Below are 14,820 nucleotides of genomic sequence, written 5' to 3'. Positions count from 1 at the left end.
CACACACACACACACACACACACACACACACACACACACACACACACCAGTGTCTCTCCCATCTTTAAAAAATCCTCACTTGGAGAAGATGCTGGGAAGGTGATGGAGTAGGTCAGAAAATTCCAAACTCTCAAGATTTTCCTCCACAAAAGAGATAAACCAGCACCTAAGTGTAAACGTGGAGTGCTGAAAATAAATAAGAGAAGGGGCAGAACTGAGGTCCTCCTGGGACAATAGGAGAAGATCTGAAGAAAAAACCCAGGACTTTTGGTTCCTGTGCAGAGTAAACACCTCCAGGCCTAAGGGATCCCTTAACCAGCAAACTGCAAGCCCTGGGGTTATTAGCTGGATTGGGAGGCTGCCTGGGCCCCAGCCACAGGAACTTTTACAAATTCTGGGGAAGTAAGTAGGGTGTCTGAACCTGGGAAAATCTAGGGAACTTCTGCTGACAAGGAACGCTGGACCCAGCTGTGCTGAGGAGATGCTACCTGGCAAGAAAGGCACAGCACATACCAGGTGAGTGGAGAAGCAGTGGGCACTTATAGGAGGCTGGAGGTCTTGGTTTGGGTCAGAGAGGAGAACTGAAGGAGGATCTGATACCACCCACCATACCGCAGGACTAGAGGTGATTACAAAAAGTTAGCTATTAAAAAAAAAATGCACAGGCAAAAAATAGAGAATCCAACCAAAGAGAGCTACTATGGGAATAGAGAAAACCAGGGTTCGTTTTCAGAGGAGGATTGTAAAGCAAAGAAGCCCCCTCTTCTACCCCAACGAGTAATGTGAAATGGTCACCTGCCCCCCCCAAAATTCATAGAATTTAAAAAAGACTTAAAATCAAATGAGAGAGATTGAGGAAAAACTTAAAAAAAAAAGAACAATTCAAGAAAAACAAAGAGATTATGAAAAAAAAGTCAATTAGAAAAGGATATCCAGACTCCTAAGGGAGAAAATGACTCCTTGAAAATCAGAATTGGGCAAAGGGAAGCCAACAAAGGCATGAGAGACCAAGAAACAATAAAAGAAAATATGAAGAATAAAAAAATAGAAGAGAATGTGAAACATATCATAAGAAAAACAACTGGAGAACAGTTCAAGAAGAAAAAACACAAGAATAATTGGACTACCTGAAAGTTCTGATTTAAAAAAAAATTATCTTGACACAATAATGCAAGAAATAATTAAAGAAAATTGTCTTGAAGCAATAGAACAAGAGGGGAAAGTAGAAATAGAAAAAAAATCCACCGGTCACCACCTGAAAAAGATCCTGTGAAGAAACCCCACAGGAATATTATAGTCAAATTCCAAACCCCCCCCCCCCCCCAGCTCAAGGATAAAATATTACAAGCAACAGGAAAAAAAAAATTTACATATGGCAGCGCCGCAATTAGAATCACATAAGACCTAGCAGTAGCAACACTAAGAGACTGCAGGTCTTGGAACACTATATATGAAAGAGCAAAGGAATTGTGCTTCTGGTTGAAAACCATACCCAGCAAAGCTAAGCATAATCCTGAATGGGAAAAAAAACCAAAAACAAAACAAAAAAATAAAAAACCAGCCATTTAATAAATTGCCATACTTTCAGGACTTCGTTAAAAATAAACAAACCTGAACTTGATAGAAGATTTGACATACCAGAGCCAAGAGAAATATAAGGTACATACCAAAGACTAATTACAAAGAACTAAATAAGAACAGACTGTTTACTTTTTTATGTATGTAAAATTTAAGTCTAAGATTGCTGTAAGCAATTCTGTAGTTCATAAGTAAGATTGGGGGAGACCTGAGCATGATAACACTTCAAAAAGTAAAACTTGTCAGGAACAAGCTAAAAAGAATAATTATTCTCTAAAAATGAGGTACGAGAGGAAAAACAGACACAGAGGAATTAGATGGGGGAAGAAGGCCTGTAGTTCTAGAAACCTTTCATTGGGAATGGGTTTAAGAGGGAACAGTACATATTTATCTGAAAGAGTATAAAAGTCTTCTAAATTTAGAAAGAAATAAAACCCCAAGGGGATAGGGAGGGAGGGTTCTTTAGGGGGAGGGGGAGGGAATAGGTTAAAGGAGGATAGAGAAGGGTGTTTAGATTAATGGAAATGGGATGACCAGGGAGGGATCCTTAGGAGGTAAACAGGCCAAAGAGGGGTAAAAAAGGGTGTTCAGATTTTCTGAATAGGAGGATAAGGGAGGGATCTTGGGGTGGTGGGGGTAGGTAGGTTAAGTAATTGCAGAGCAAGATAGTGGGTAGAAGTAAAGTAGAGGAGTCAGGAGGGATAGAAAATAAGAGATGGGCACAAACATAAAAACAAAGATTAGGAGTAGAATCTGTTAGGGAAAGTATACATTTATATATGTATGTATGTATGTAGTTATATCTATATATAAACATATCCATACTAAGCCTGGGGATTAGGAGGGAGGAAGGGGGGAAAAAAGAACAACATGAAAAGTGTAGAATAGAGAACAAAAGAAAGCCTGCAAGGAAGCAAAGCTTTAATACAACAATATTTAATATATAGGCTTTCTTGAAGTGGAAATTTATTGCTATATATTTTTAATCCTCTCTCATGATCTGCTGTGCACACGACATGTTTTTTCTTTTTCTTTTCCTTTTTTTTCCTTTTATATGTGTTTTAATATTTAATTGTATAATTTTTTTATTATGTATTTAAGTTTTAGTATTCGAGTCTAAAATTAAAAAAAAAAAAGATTAAAAAAAACTCCTCACTTGACCTAACCATCCTTGCTAACAGCTTTCCTATATCTTTCGTTTCCTTGTCATGCACAGAGATTGGCAGGATACCTTTTTTTCTTTGTTATTATAAACAGTTTTATGTATTTTTGGAATTGTTCTTTGACATTTTGATAGAAATCACTGGTACATTATCTAATCCTGGAGGGTTTTTTTTCCCCCTTTTTGAAATTCATTTATGGCTTTGTTTGTTTTCTTTTTCTGATAATTACTTAAATAGCCTATTTTGTCTATTATTAATCTGGATATTTTCTATTTTATAAGTGAGTATTTTTTTTTTCCTCGAGTTATCCATTTGTTATGCTGATTTATTTTATTTTCTTCTTTAACTGTTCTGCATTCTTTTTAATTTTTGGTACAAAGACAATTTGGTTTTCTTATATTTTTAATCCTATTGTTCATCTATTTTATTGGATTTTCATAATTGCTATTTTTATGTTTAGATTTTAGAAGTTTGTTAGTTTTCAGATTGTTATTGTTTTAAGCTATAAACTTACATCCTTGTTCTGTCTCTTATTTTGATGCTGAATGATGTTAGAGGTGTGAATTTTCTGCTAAGGACTTTTTAGGCTTTACCGTTTTGGTGTGTTTTCCTTGCTTTGTTCTCACCAAATCTTTAGGATTGTTATTTTTTATCCTTTTTTTAGTAACTAAAGTGGAATTTTTGTTTTTACTACAGTGTACAGTAAAGACTGTGTTTAATATTTATACCTTTTTACATATTTTGTGAGGGTTTTATGCCTTAATACATGGCCACATTTTGTAAAGGTTTCATACACAACTGAGAAAATGTGAATACTTATTTCACAATATCTCTCATACATATCTCCTTCTCTCTACTTATAAAGCCACTATCCTGGTGTGGGCTCTTGTTATCTCACCCTTGGACTACTGCAGTAGTGTTCTGGATGCACACCATACTTCAAATCTCTTTCCCCTCCAGTTCACTTAAATCATTTGCCAAGGTACCTTTCTTAAAGGCAGATCTGACAAGTCAGCCCCAATACTGAATAAACTAGTGTTTTCCTGTTACATCCGGGATCATATAGAATATGCTTTGTCCTTTAGAACCCTTTACAAACTTGCCCCTTCCTGTATTTCTTGTCTTCTTGTAATTTACAGTTTACATAAAACTTGACTTCTTGCTGTTCCCAGTGTGCAGTAGTTCTCTGTACTCTATTCTCTATTCCTTTTCACTGGCTGTCTGCCACTCAGGTCCTCACCTCTACTTCCTGAGAGGCTCAGCTCAAAATTCTACCTTTTGCAGAAGGTCTTTTCCACTCTTCTCCACTGTTAGAGTGCCTTCTCTCCTTTTACTTTTCATCTATTCTCTATATACGATGTCTCCAAAGTCTTAGTACAGCTTTAAGCTATTAAAACTTTTAAAACTGCATTAAGACTTTTGGAACAACTTACATATCTTGTACATATGGAGTTGTAGAATGTGAACTATTTTTTCTTTTATATTTGTCTAGGTCTGAAATCAATTCATTCACTTTTGCTATTTTCCCCTATAACATTCCTTTGAGCATTTAGATGTTGTGCCATTTGTGTATGGTTATATATTTGTGTTATTGTACCTTTAAGCATAATGTAGTTTCCACTCAAGTGTGTTTTTTGGGTTAAAAAAGAAAAATGCCTCATTCTACTTTCTGATTCATTCTGATAGCCTCCTCCATTTTATGGATGAGTTCATCCATTCAGGTTCATCTCAGTGATTGTTAATTAGGTATTTCTTTCTGTCCTGTCGTTTTATGCCTTTTCCTTCTTTTACCTCTACTTTAAAAAAAAAGTATAATAAGAGGGAAAAAGTGTTCTCAGAAACAAGTACGCTTTCTATTTTTGCTCTGGTACTGCTCATCTTGGCTCTTTATGTGACCCTTAATCACATGTTTATTCCCTTTCCTTTTAATGCTCTCTTCATGATCTACTGTTTTAGGGTTTTTGTTTTTGTTTTTTTTTAATGTCTACTTCCTTCCTCATTTTATTCTTTCTCTTAAAACCACTCTGCTTTCCCTGTTCTCCGGTTTCCCTGTTGAATTTGATGGTTTTTTCCCTACATCGAACTCTTTGTGTATGTTAAACCTTCCTTTGTCTAGTTGCGATGAATGTAAAGTTCGTGAGATACCTGCTTCCTCCACCCTTCCACATTTATAGTATTTTTTTTGCATATTTTTTTCATACCCTGATTATGTGAAACAGTAAGTTTTATTCTGTTGCTCACCTTTTTTCTGTTTTCCTTTTTCACTTCCACTATACTTATCTAATTTCTCTTTCTTATCTTTGAAGCCACTAAGATTTTAAGGGGAAATTTGTTTCTTCTCACCTTATTAAAATGTAAATCTTCCATTATATAGTTCCTTTCAATTACTCCAATGTATTTACCTGTCTAGGTTTTCTTGACTTTACTGTTTCTGTTCCAGATATTCTCTTCAGAAACTTTGATCTTTTCTTCAGAAATAGTTGGAAGTCCTCTGTTTGTTTCATTAAATCCCTTTCTGTGGTATTATTTACTCAGTTTTGCTAATTAAGTTATTTTTGGTTGTATTTCTTTGTCTTTTTGTCTTTTGGAATATCATTACAAACTCTCTTGTCTTTATAATGATAGATGCCAAGTCTTATGTGAACCTAACTGATTTGTTGATACATAAATTCTTTTTGACTACTCCAAATATTTTAATTTTTTACGTTTAGAACAGTGGATTTGGACCATGACTTTCATGAGAGTTTTTATTTTAGATTTTCAGGTGGATTCTTTCTACTTTGACTTTGTTGCCAGGGCATTGGGGTTGTGGGTTTGTCCTCGTTGTTGTTGTTGTTGCTTGTTTGTTTTTTGTTATAATGTTCTGGTTTTCCATTGATTCTTAGATTACCTCTCTTTGATCTGTTTTCTAGGTCAGTTGTTTTTGAGAAATAATAGATATCTTACGTTTTCTTCTTTTTCTTTGTTTTTTTGTCTTTTGAATTTGTTTTAAGATTTTTCTTTTTGGATTCATGGAATCTTTTATTACTTGATCTGTTCTCATTTTCAGGAAATCTTGTACTTTTTTGTGAGGCAGTTGGATTAAGTGACTTGTTTAGAGTCACACAGCTAGTGAATGTTATGTGTCTGAGGCAGGATTTGAACTCAGGTTTTCCTGACTCCAGGGCTCATGTTCTATCCACTGTGCTGCCTAGCTGTCCCCTGAAGTTTTGTACTTGGGTAACACATTGCACTCCACGTAGTAAGCTGTTTAGTAAGTATCCTTCAAGTTCTTTCATCAGGAACTCTCATTTCATCGATGATATCCTTTGTATATCATATTTTATTTATTCTAGGACTTTGTGGGCAAACCACACCTCTATCTGAAGCTCTGTTACTATACTTTTTGGAGTTAGGCACTTTCTTTTAGGATTGTGTTTTGGACATCCCTCGATGCATAAAAATTTCTTTATTGTCATTGTCTTCATATTTTAAGCTTAAGCTCCTTCCTGAATTGAACCTTGGTCTTAGGCACAGGCTCTGAGTACTCCTACATGCTTGAGTGAGATAGTAAGTACCTGTTTGTTATCATTTGTATTGTCTGAAGTCTTGTCACAGGCTCTCATATCTGCTGATGTCTCTTGCACAGAACGATGGTCTTTACCGTGTGTGTGGGACCTGTCCTGTGCTACCAGAAACAAGGAATGAAGGGTCATATTGGAAGAGCAGCAAAAAGGACAGTTTGATTTGGACTATATAGTGCATGGAGAGAGTAATGTGTAATCAGGCTAGAAAGGTAAGTTGAGGTCTGTTTGTGAAGAGTTCTGAATGCCAAAGGAATAATTATTTGATCCTAAAGATTATTAGGAGCCGCTGGTTTTTATTGAGTAGGAAGAATTTGAAGGTCAGATTGATGTTTAGGAAAATCACTTCAATTATTGTGTGGCAGCTAGGTGGCCCAGTGGATATAGCACTGGGCTTGGAGTCAGGAAGAATCATCTTTCAGAATTCAAACCCCACCTCTGACACTTACTAGCTGTGTGACCCTGGGCAAGTCACTTAACCCTATTTGCCTCAGTTGCTTCATCTCTAAAATGGGCTGGAGAAGGAACTGGCAAACCCCTCCAGTATCTCTGCCGAGAAAACCCCAAATGGGCTCGTGGAGAGTCAGATGCGACTGAAAAGCACCCCAGGAACAACAACATTGTGTGGAAGACTGGCAGAATACTTCTGGAAATACTCCTAAAATGTGTTAATGTACTTTTCTGCTTGAGTAAGTAGAGCTTTTTTTAGTTCACAGCTATAGTTTCATTGTTATAGAGAACTGTTCTTGAGCAAATTTCCTCCATGGATTTTTATCAGTGAGTCTTCTGCAGGTTAGTCTTAAAAAGTTGCTAGGAGCAGTGAAAGAGAAGGGGCTTGCTCAGGGTGTGTCAGAGGCTGCTTCCCTCTCTCTCTTGTGCCACCTTGCTTCAGTCCTGTGGTGACACCCTGGAGCAGTCTGGAGCTCACCAAATACCTCTAGAACAGTAGCTGCTGGGCTTTTGCCGTTCTTCCTATTCCCAGCCTTTAGCATGCTGTGCACGTAGTAGGCATTTAAACTGTGTTCTTCTGGGCAAATCACATAGCATTTTAGTGCAAGAGACAACTCTCTGAGACTCTTAAATTACAGAGAAGATGCTGACCTATATTAGTATAGAGAGTTTTCTCACCTGATCCCACTGAAATTACAAGTCTTATACCTGACTCTATCCTGTCCTTGTAGAGAGAGGGTAAGAAATAGTATTCAGTCTCTCTTTCGTGAATCAGCATCTTACAGTGGCTTTGGCCATCGAGCAGGTTCTTAAATACTTTAGTTAATTGGGATGTTATGGGATATAGAAAGGATGACATTTTGGAGTGATAATATTTTTATCCTAGAACATAATGACTTAAAAGTAATTATAGTAGGTAAAGTAGAAGACAATATATAATCATGTATCATTATTTTACATAATCACACATTCCTCATTAATGAGATAGGATTTTATTAATCCATACATAGTAACATTACTTAGGAAGAATATATCTTCTCTTCTAAATATAAATAAAGACAGGAGATGTAAAAGATAATTTATACTATCTTTATTCACAAGAGGGTAACCTTTAAAGTTAATTAGACCTGCATATAGCTAGTATTATTTGAATTATTTTCCCTATCAGTTTATGACCCACATTAACAAATCATTCCCATTAGCTTGTTGTCATGCTTTCCATTTTAATAAAAAACATATTATGCCATCTGTCTTGCAGTACTTGACTTAGAAGAATTTTTGGCTGTTCTCCCCAAATAAAGTGAAATTCTAGGCAGTGGATTTGCTACCATTGAAAATATTCACCAGAAAGACTTTTAAAGTCATAAATGGGCAATGTTGAATAATTGTGTGGCCTTCTTAAATGACCAGTTTGAAGAGGACTGCCCTTATTTGGGTGTATAAGGTCTGTTATGTTTGTTTAAAAAAAATTGAGTCACATTGCTCTGTAACAGGGGTCCTTAACTTTTTTCTTTCTGGTCGTGAACCTGTTTAACAGTGTAGTGAAAGCTACAGACCACCCTTCGTAGAATAATGTTTTTAAATGCACAGAAAAACATACAAACAAGATTACAGAGAAGGAAACCAATTATAATGAAATAGTTATGGAATTATATATTTAAAAAAAAGTTTATATACCCCAGGTTAGTCAGTCAATAAAAATTTATTAAGTGCCTACTATGGGCCAGGCACTGTGTTAAGCACTGAGGCTGCAAAAAGAGGCAAAAGACAGTCCCTGCTCTCAAAGAACTCATGATTTAATGGGGGAGACAACAAAAAAAAATGTACAGCTATATACAGGATAAATAGGAAATAGTTGAGAGAGGGAAGACACTAGTATTAGGGGTTGAACAGGCTTCATGTAGAAGATGGGAATTTATTAGGAAGCCAGTAGGCAGACATGAGGAAGGAGAACATTCCAGGCACGAAAGCCAGAGAAAATGCCTGGAGCCGAGAGATGGAATATCTGTTTGTGGAATGGTCGGGAGACCAGTGTCATTGGATTGAAGCATATGTGGTGGAGAGAAAGATGTAAGAAGACTGGAAAAGTAAGAGAGGCCTAGGTTTGAAGGACTTTGAGTGACAGAGTATTTGGTATTTGATCCTGGAGACAATAGGGAGCCACTGTTGTTTATGGTGTAAGGGAGATGACATGATCTTTCCTTTGTTTTAGGAAAGTCATTTTAGTGGCTGAATGGAGAATGGATTAGTGTAGGGGAAAACTTGAAGAAAGGAAGACCCATGAGCAGCTAGTGTGATAGTCCAGGTGTGAGGTGGTGAGGTCCTGCATCAGAGGAAAGAAGGGGATTTATTTGAGAGGTGTTGCAAATGTGAAATTAACAGGCCATGGCAATAGATTGGACATGATGGCCTAGAGGGAAGTTGAGAATTGAGGATAACACTTAGGTTGTAGCCTGGGGGACGGGACTAAGAGGTTGGTGTTACCCTTGACAGTAATGGTAGGAGATGGGAAGGGTGAGGGAGAAACAAGAGTTTTTGACTTGTTGAATTGAAGATATCTTTTGAACATGAGTTTGAGATACCTGAAAGGGAAGTGGAAATGTGAAATTGGAGGTCAGAAGAGATGTTATGGTAGGATGGATAGATTGAAGAATCATTAACATAGAGGTGGTAATGGGAGCTGATCAGATTACCAATCAAAGTAATATAGAAGGAGAAGAGAAGAGGGCCTGTGGGATACCTGTGTCATCTGGCTAAGGATCCTGCAAAGGAAACTGAGGAATAATAAATAGGTATGAGAAGAACCAAGAGAGAATGATGTCTTGAAAACCTAGAGAGAAGAAAATGTAAGGTGCTTAACAGTGTCAAAGGCTATGGAGAGGTCGAGGAGAATGAGGATTGAGAAAAGGCCAATGCATTTGGCAGTCAAGAGATCCTGGGATCACAAAGAGTTGGATGTGACCGAAATGATTGAATTCTAACCAGTAACTTTGGAGAGAACTGTTTTGGTGGGGTGAGGAAAGGTTTAAGAAAAGAGAGGAACCTGGAGGCAACTTATTGTAGAGAAGTTTCAAGGAGTTTAGCCAAAAAGGACAGAAGGACCATAGGACCATATGGTTAGTGGGGACAGAGGGATAAAGTGAGGTCTTTTTAATGATGGGGGACACATGGGCATTTTGTAGGCAGTACAGAACCTCTACTCTATAGACTTGCCAAGGCATCAATAGATGCCATAATTGTATTTGCAAGATACTTGTTTAGAACATAGAAACAGCATCATAAATATGATTAGGTAGCCAGGATATCCCACAAAATACTATTTCACTAGGAATGTAACTGAAATTTGTACTTTTTGCAATGAAATAGTAGAAAATAATATTCTGTTAATGTCTGTTGAAAGATGAAGTGAATATTAATTATTAAACAGAAAATAAGCAAAAGAGACGAGTATAAGGAAGAATATTGAAACAGACTGCTGGTCAGGAATTCTATTCTGAAATATACTGCTGCTCATGTTCTGTATCCCTACAATCTAAAATATATTTACTTCAAGAGGGTTGATCTTCTTTAGGTAGTCATCTAACCTGAGTCTTTTATAGTTGAGAAAACTGAGGAGTTCCAAAGAAGTTGTCACATACTTGGAAAAAGAAAAGGCATTGCTCAAAGAGAACAGTCAGTTCATTAATTGAGACAGTTTCAGATTTGGCAGGAACTTCAGAAACCATCTGTTCCAACCTATACTTCAAATTCCTTCTTTAACATCCCCTGCAGGTGCTTTCTACTTGAAAGTGTACATTTACAGCTCTCTCTGTTTCCCAAGCAGTCCATTCCACAGCTAGACATCTCTGATTGCTAGGAATCTTTCTTATAATTTTATGTTGAGGGTTTTTGGGGGGGGGGGGTCTGTGTTTTCTTTCACAACATGATTAATATGGAAATATGTTTTGCATGACTGCATGTATATAACATATCATATTGCTTGCCTTCGCATTGAGGGAGGGATTGAATTTGGAACTCAAAATTTAAAAAAAGGAATGTAAAAATTGTTTTTATATGCACTTGGGAAAAATATTAAATTTAAATAAAAAATTATCTTATGCCTCTGCCTTTCCACGTATTGCTTTTCATTTGTTCTTTGAGGCTAAGCAGAATAAATTTTCCTTATGACAGCATGTCATGTAGTTGAAGATAATTCTCATTGTACCCTCCCACCAAGTCCTTTGTCAAGGATAAAAATTTTCAGTTCCTTCAACACTTCCACATATGGCAGAGTGTAGAGTTCCTTCACTATCCTAATCATGGCCATCTGGATGTATTGGAGCTTGTTAGTTCTTTCTCTGAAATGTTTTATCCAGAAATGAGCCCAGCAGTCCAGATGTTGTTGGGTCAAGGGTGTAGTCCAGTGGAACTGTCACCTCCCTCGTTCTGTCTAGGCACAGTGCCTCGTTTAGTGCAGTGTGGGATAGCGTCAGCTTTCTGACTGCCAACCTGTACTGGTCAGCTGTTCCATTTTTTCTCACTGTTGCTCCTGACTGCTGCTACCTGCTTACCTTTCCTCAGGAAAGTAATGACTCTTAAAAAATGGAATCTCCGCAGCTCTTATTCCATTGGGATAGTTACCACATCTCCACTAGTTTTGTTAAGCCCCGCAGTCCTTCTGCATCCCTCTTTCTAGCAAGCCATAGTCAGTAGCAGAGCTCACATCTGATCTCGGTTCTCTTGACTACTGAAGCAGTGTCCTCTCTTTTTATATAGTGTCCTACTGTTGTTTGTTTACACAGCATCTGTGAAAACTTTTACTGAAGGGGGGAATAATTTGGTTGACAATCATGTGACTGTTTTCTAGCTGGATAGGAAATTTAAGAATCCAGGAGATCTCTAACTGAAGTTAGGGAGGCCCGCTACATACAGTCATATGCTGTATGTGTAAACTTTGTCTGAGCTCTACCACTCCTTACTAGGTAGAGTAGCATTGGGCATGGGGTAGGTTGGTGGTAGCTGTAGAGTTTATATTATCTTCTCTGCTATCTATCCCTTGTCCTTTGTTTGAGGAAAGAGTTTAGGGAAATGCTGTACCTGTCTCATGGAAATCTGTTTTGGTGTAAGTCAGGAATGTCTCTGTGAGTGTGTTTCTCACCCATAGTTTCCCAGTTCCTGTTATATGATAATCTTTGGTTGCTTGCATGTTGCCTCCCCTGTTTTAATGTGAATGTCTTGAGAGCTGAGCCCATATTTTTGCCTTTCTTTGTATTCCCAGCACTTAGCACATAGTAAACACTGAATGAAAATTGTTAAATGACAGTTGTTAAATATTGAAGCAGACATGTATTTTGAAGATATTCTAACAATTTTTAATAATGTACTTAGAGATATTTTTCTCTGTTAAGATTCAGTTGCTCATATCGTCGTTAGAGTTTTTAAGAAGTTTGAGTGAACTTTTTGAGGCATTTTAGGTAGGTTTTAGCTGAGAAAAAGGGTCAAAGAACACTAAGCATTAATTTTAACTTACAGTGCCACCTACTGTTAGGACGTCTGTATTGTTTTCCTAAAGATTGCTAGTATACGTCTGATTGGTTATCTAATATGGCTTATGAAATTTAATTGACTTACAATTGAATCACTTTTCCACTGACTTAATCAGTCACTTGCCAAGTATTTATTAAGCATCTACAAAGTGCCAGGCATTGTGTGCTAGGCTTAAAAGTGAAACTATCTCCGACCTCAAGGAGCTTGAACTCTACTGAGGTGAGCCAACATGTACGTATAAATGTATATACCAAGTAGATGCAAGATCATTTTTGGGCGAAGGCACTGGTAGCTGGAGGAGAGTCATGAAAAACTTCATATGGAAGGTGACACATTTTCATATATACTTTAGCTTTAATTTGTTGACTTTTCATTTGGCTTTGATTCCAAGTACTTCCATTGTTATGGCTAGTATGTAAACTTTGATGTTATATAGTAATTTGCAAATCATTAAATGCAGTGGGGGAAAATAGCTCACTATTATAAGAACCTTGCCCAAATTATAATTTTTCAGTGATACTACCTTTCTGTATCAGAATTTCTTAAGTGTCGTTGTGTTAGTTGCCAAACCAAGGTATATTGGACGCAGATTGTTCAATCTTAGTTATTCCTCTAGTCATAATAGAATTCCTTTCAACAACTCTTAATTGAAGTTACCTTATCTAAAAATTAGAATAATAATATCTGTGCTACTTAAGGACCTCTCAAGGTTGTTGTGAGGAAAGTGCTTTGTAAATTGTAAAGTGCTATAGAAATGGGAATTGAAACCGATGAAAAATTGTGAATTATTACTTTCATTCTTTATGTCAAGAGCATCTAAGACATTTTGAATTTTATTTTTTATGAAGAATATTGATATTTTCCATTATATTAAATGTTACAAAATTGATTTGAACCTTCTCTGACTCTTTCTTTCCCTACCTCTTTCCCTTAAAAACAACAACAGCAACAACAGATTTAAAAATTTTTCCCTGGTTCTACTTTCTTGGTTTTCTGTGAGGATAAATTGCTCAAACTTGGGTCAAGATAATTAACTAGAATCTTTATTCCTGAAATAATGATATGGATGATTATCTTTCCTTATGCTTTTATAGGTGCTCTGTCAGACTTAATTTTTTTAGTATTTTCCTTTTTTAAAAAAAATCAACTAATGAAAAGAATACTTAACTATGAAATTCTGTTTTCTTAACTCTAGGAAGTTCTAAAATGGGTGCTACTATAGTAGATGCTTTGGATACTCTTTATATCATGGGACTCCATGACGAATTCAAAGAAGGACAGGAGTGGATTGACCACAATCTTGATTTTAGTGTGGTAAGTATATACTATTGATTACTGATCTTTTAAAGCAACTTTGAAAAGACCCACAGAATCATATTTCAAGTGGTTTTATATAACACCATAGGAAGTTAGTGTGAAAGAGTGAAAGGAGACTAGTCTTATAGCCTAAAAGCCCAAATTTACACCTTGGCCCTGACATTTGAATAAACATGTGGTCATGTGATAGTTACTTAACTTTTCTGAGGCTTAATTTCTCATTTATAAAATGGGAATAATAATACTTGTTCTGCCTGCCTTACAGGATTGTTATGAGAAAAGCTCTTTGTAGATTATGAAGCTCTTCAGAAGCATGAGCTATTATATCAACTGGTAATGAATACTAGAAATAATCCTTTTTTTCTGCTATTAGGAATATAACTTTGTCTCTCAGATTTTATGTAAGTAACAGGCCCTTTCTGGTTTTCCTGATAAATATTATTACTCTTACTGCCCCTTTATTTTTAGCTTCAATTACTGAACTAATTCTTTGAATGTTTTTTGGGGTGAAAATAGCTACAAGAGTACATTGTCATTATGGTATTTTTATATTTCTTTTCAATATTTTTTTTAATTGTATAAAATCCTGGTGTCTCCCAAATAATAGATACTTAAGGATTGTGTTAAGTAGTAATTATTTCTGTAAGTAATATGAATGGAAATGGATTCCTGCAAAGGGCAAATTATATTGACTGTAGATATTTTAGGCTGTTAAAAAAAAAGAGCTTTTTTTGGTCTGTGAACTGTCATTTAAAAGCCTTCCCCGATCATTCTTAACATGCTTAATCAATATTTTCCTTATTTTCCCCTCGTTCCCTTGTGAAAATGAAGGCCACTTTCACAACATGGTAGAAGCTATTAACTTATAGTCTTCCTAGTGATTGTAATTTAAAAAAAAAAAGAAAGAAAGAAAAGAAGGCATATTTGTATGAGAGAGGTGTATGGTTTAGGGAATAATTTAGTCCAAGAAGAGTGCATAGTTATTGGCTTTTGCCAGTGAAAGAAGATGTATATCGATCACTCGGGTGTAAAATGGGAGTATTAACCATTGAAAGATAAGTGACATATTTTTCCAGTGAGTTAGTGTGAATATGGCTGGCCAGATGTATCAAAGTTGTCTCTGGAAGTTGTGGAATAGAATAGGTGAGAATCCTCTCAGCCTTTCTTTAACCAATCCAACTATTATCCTTTTTCACTCTTTTTAGTAATTGATAAAATTTAAA

General features: G+C 36.2%; 1 protein-coding gene across 1 annotated transcript in view; it reads left to right on the top strand.

Annotated features, from left to right (window-relative positions):
- The window catches only part of MAN1A2 (mannosidase alpha class 1A member 2), a 225,585-nt gene that overhangs the window by 102,182 nt on the left and 108,583 nt on the right, over positions 1-14,820 (top strand). Inside the window, exon 4 of the mRNA XM_027866720.1 lies at positions 13,476-13,594. Coding sequence (XP_027722521.1) covers positions 13,476-13,594 — 119 coding nt within the window. The remainder of the gene's footprint in view (positions 1-13,475; positions 13,595-14,820) is intronic.

The sequence above is a fragment of the Vombatus ursinus genome, unplaced genomic scaffold (assembly GCF_900497805.2).
Source record: "Vombatus ursinus unplaced genomic scaffold, bare-nosed wombat genome assembly UNPS02014782.1, whole genome shotgun sequence".
Lineage (NCBI taxonomy): Eukaryota > Metazoa > Chordata > Mammalia > Diprotodontia > Vombatidae > Vombatus > Vombatus ursinus.
This window is presented reverse-complemented; position numbering and strand designations above follow the sequence as displayed.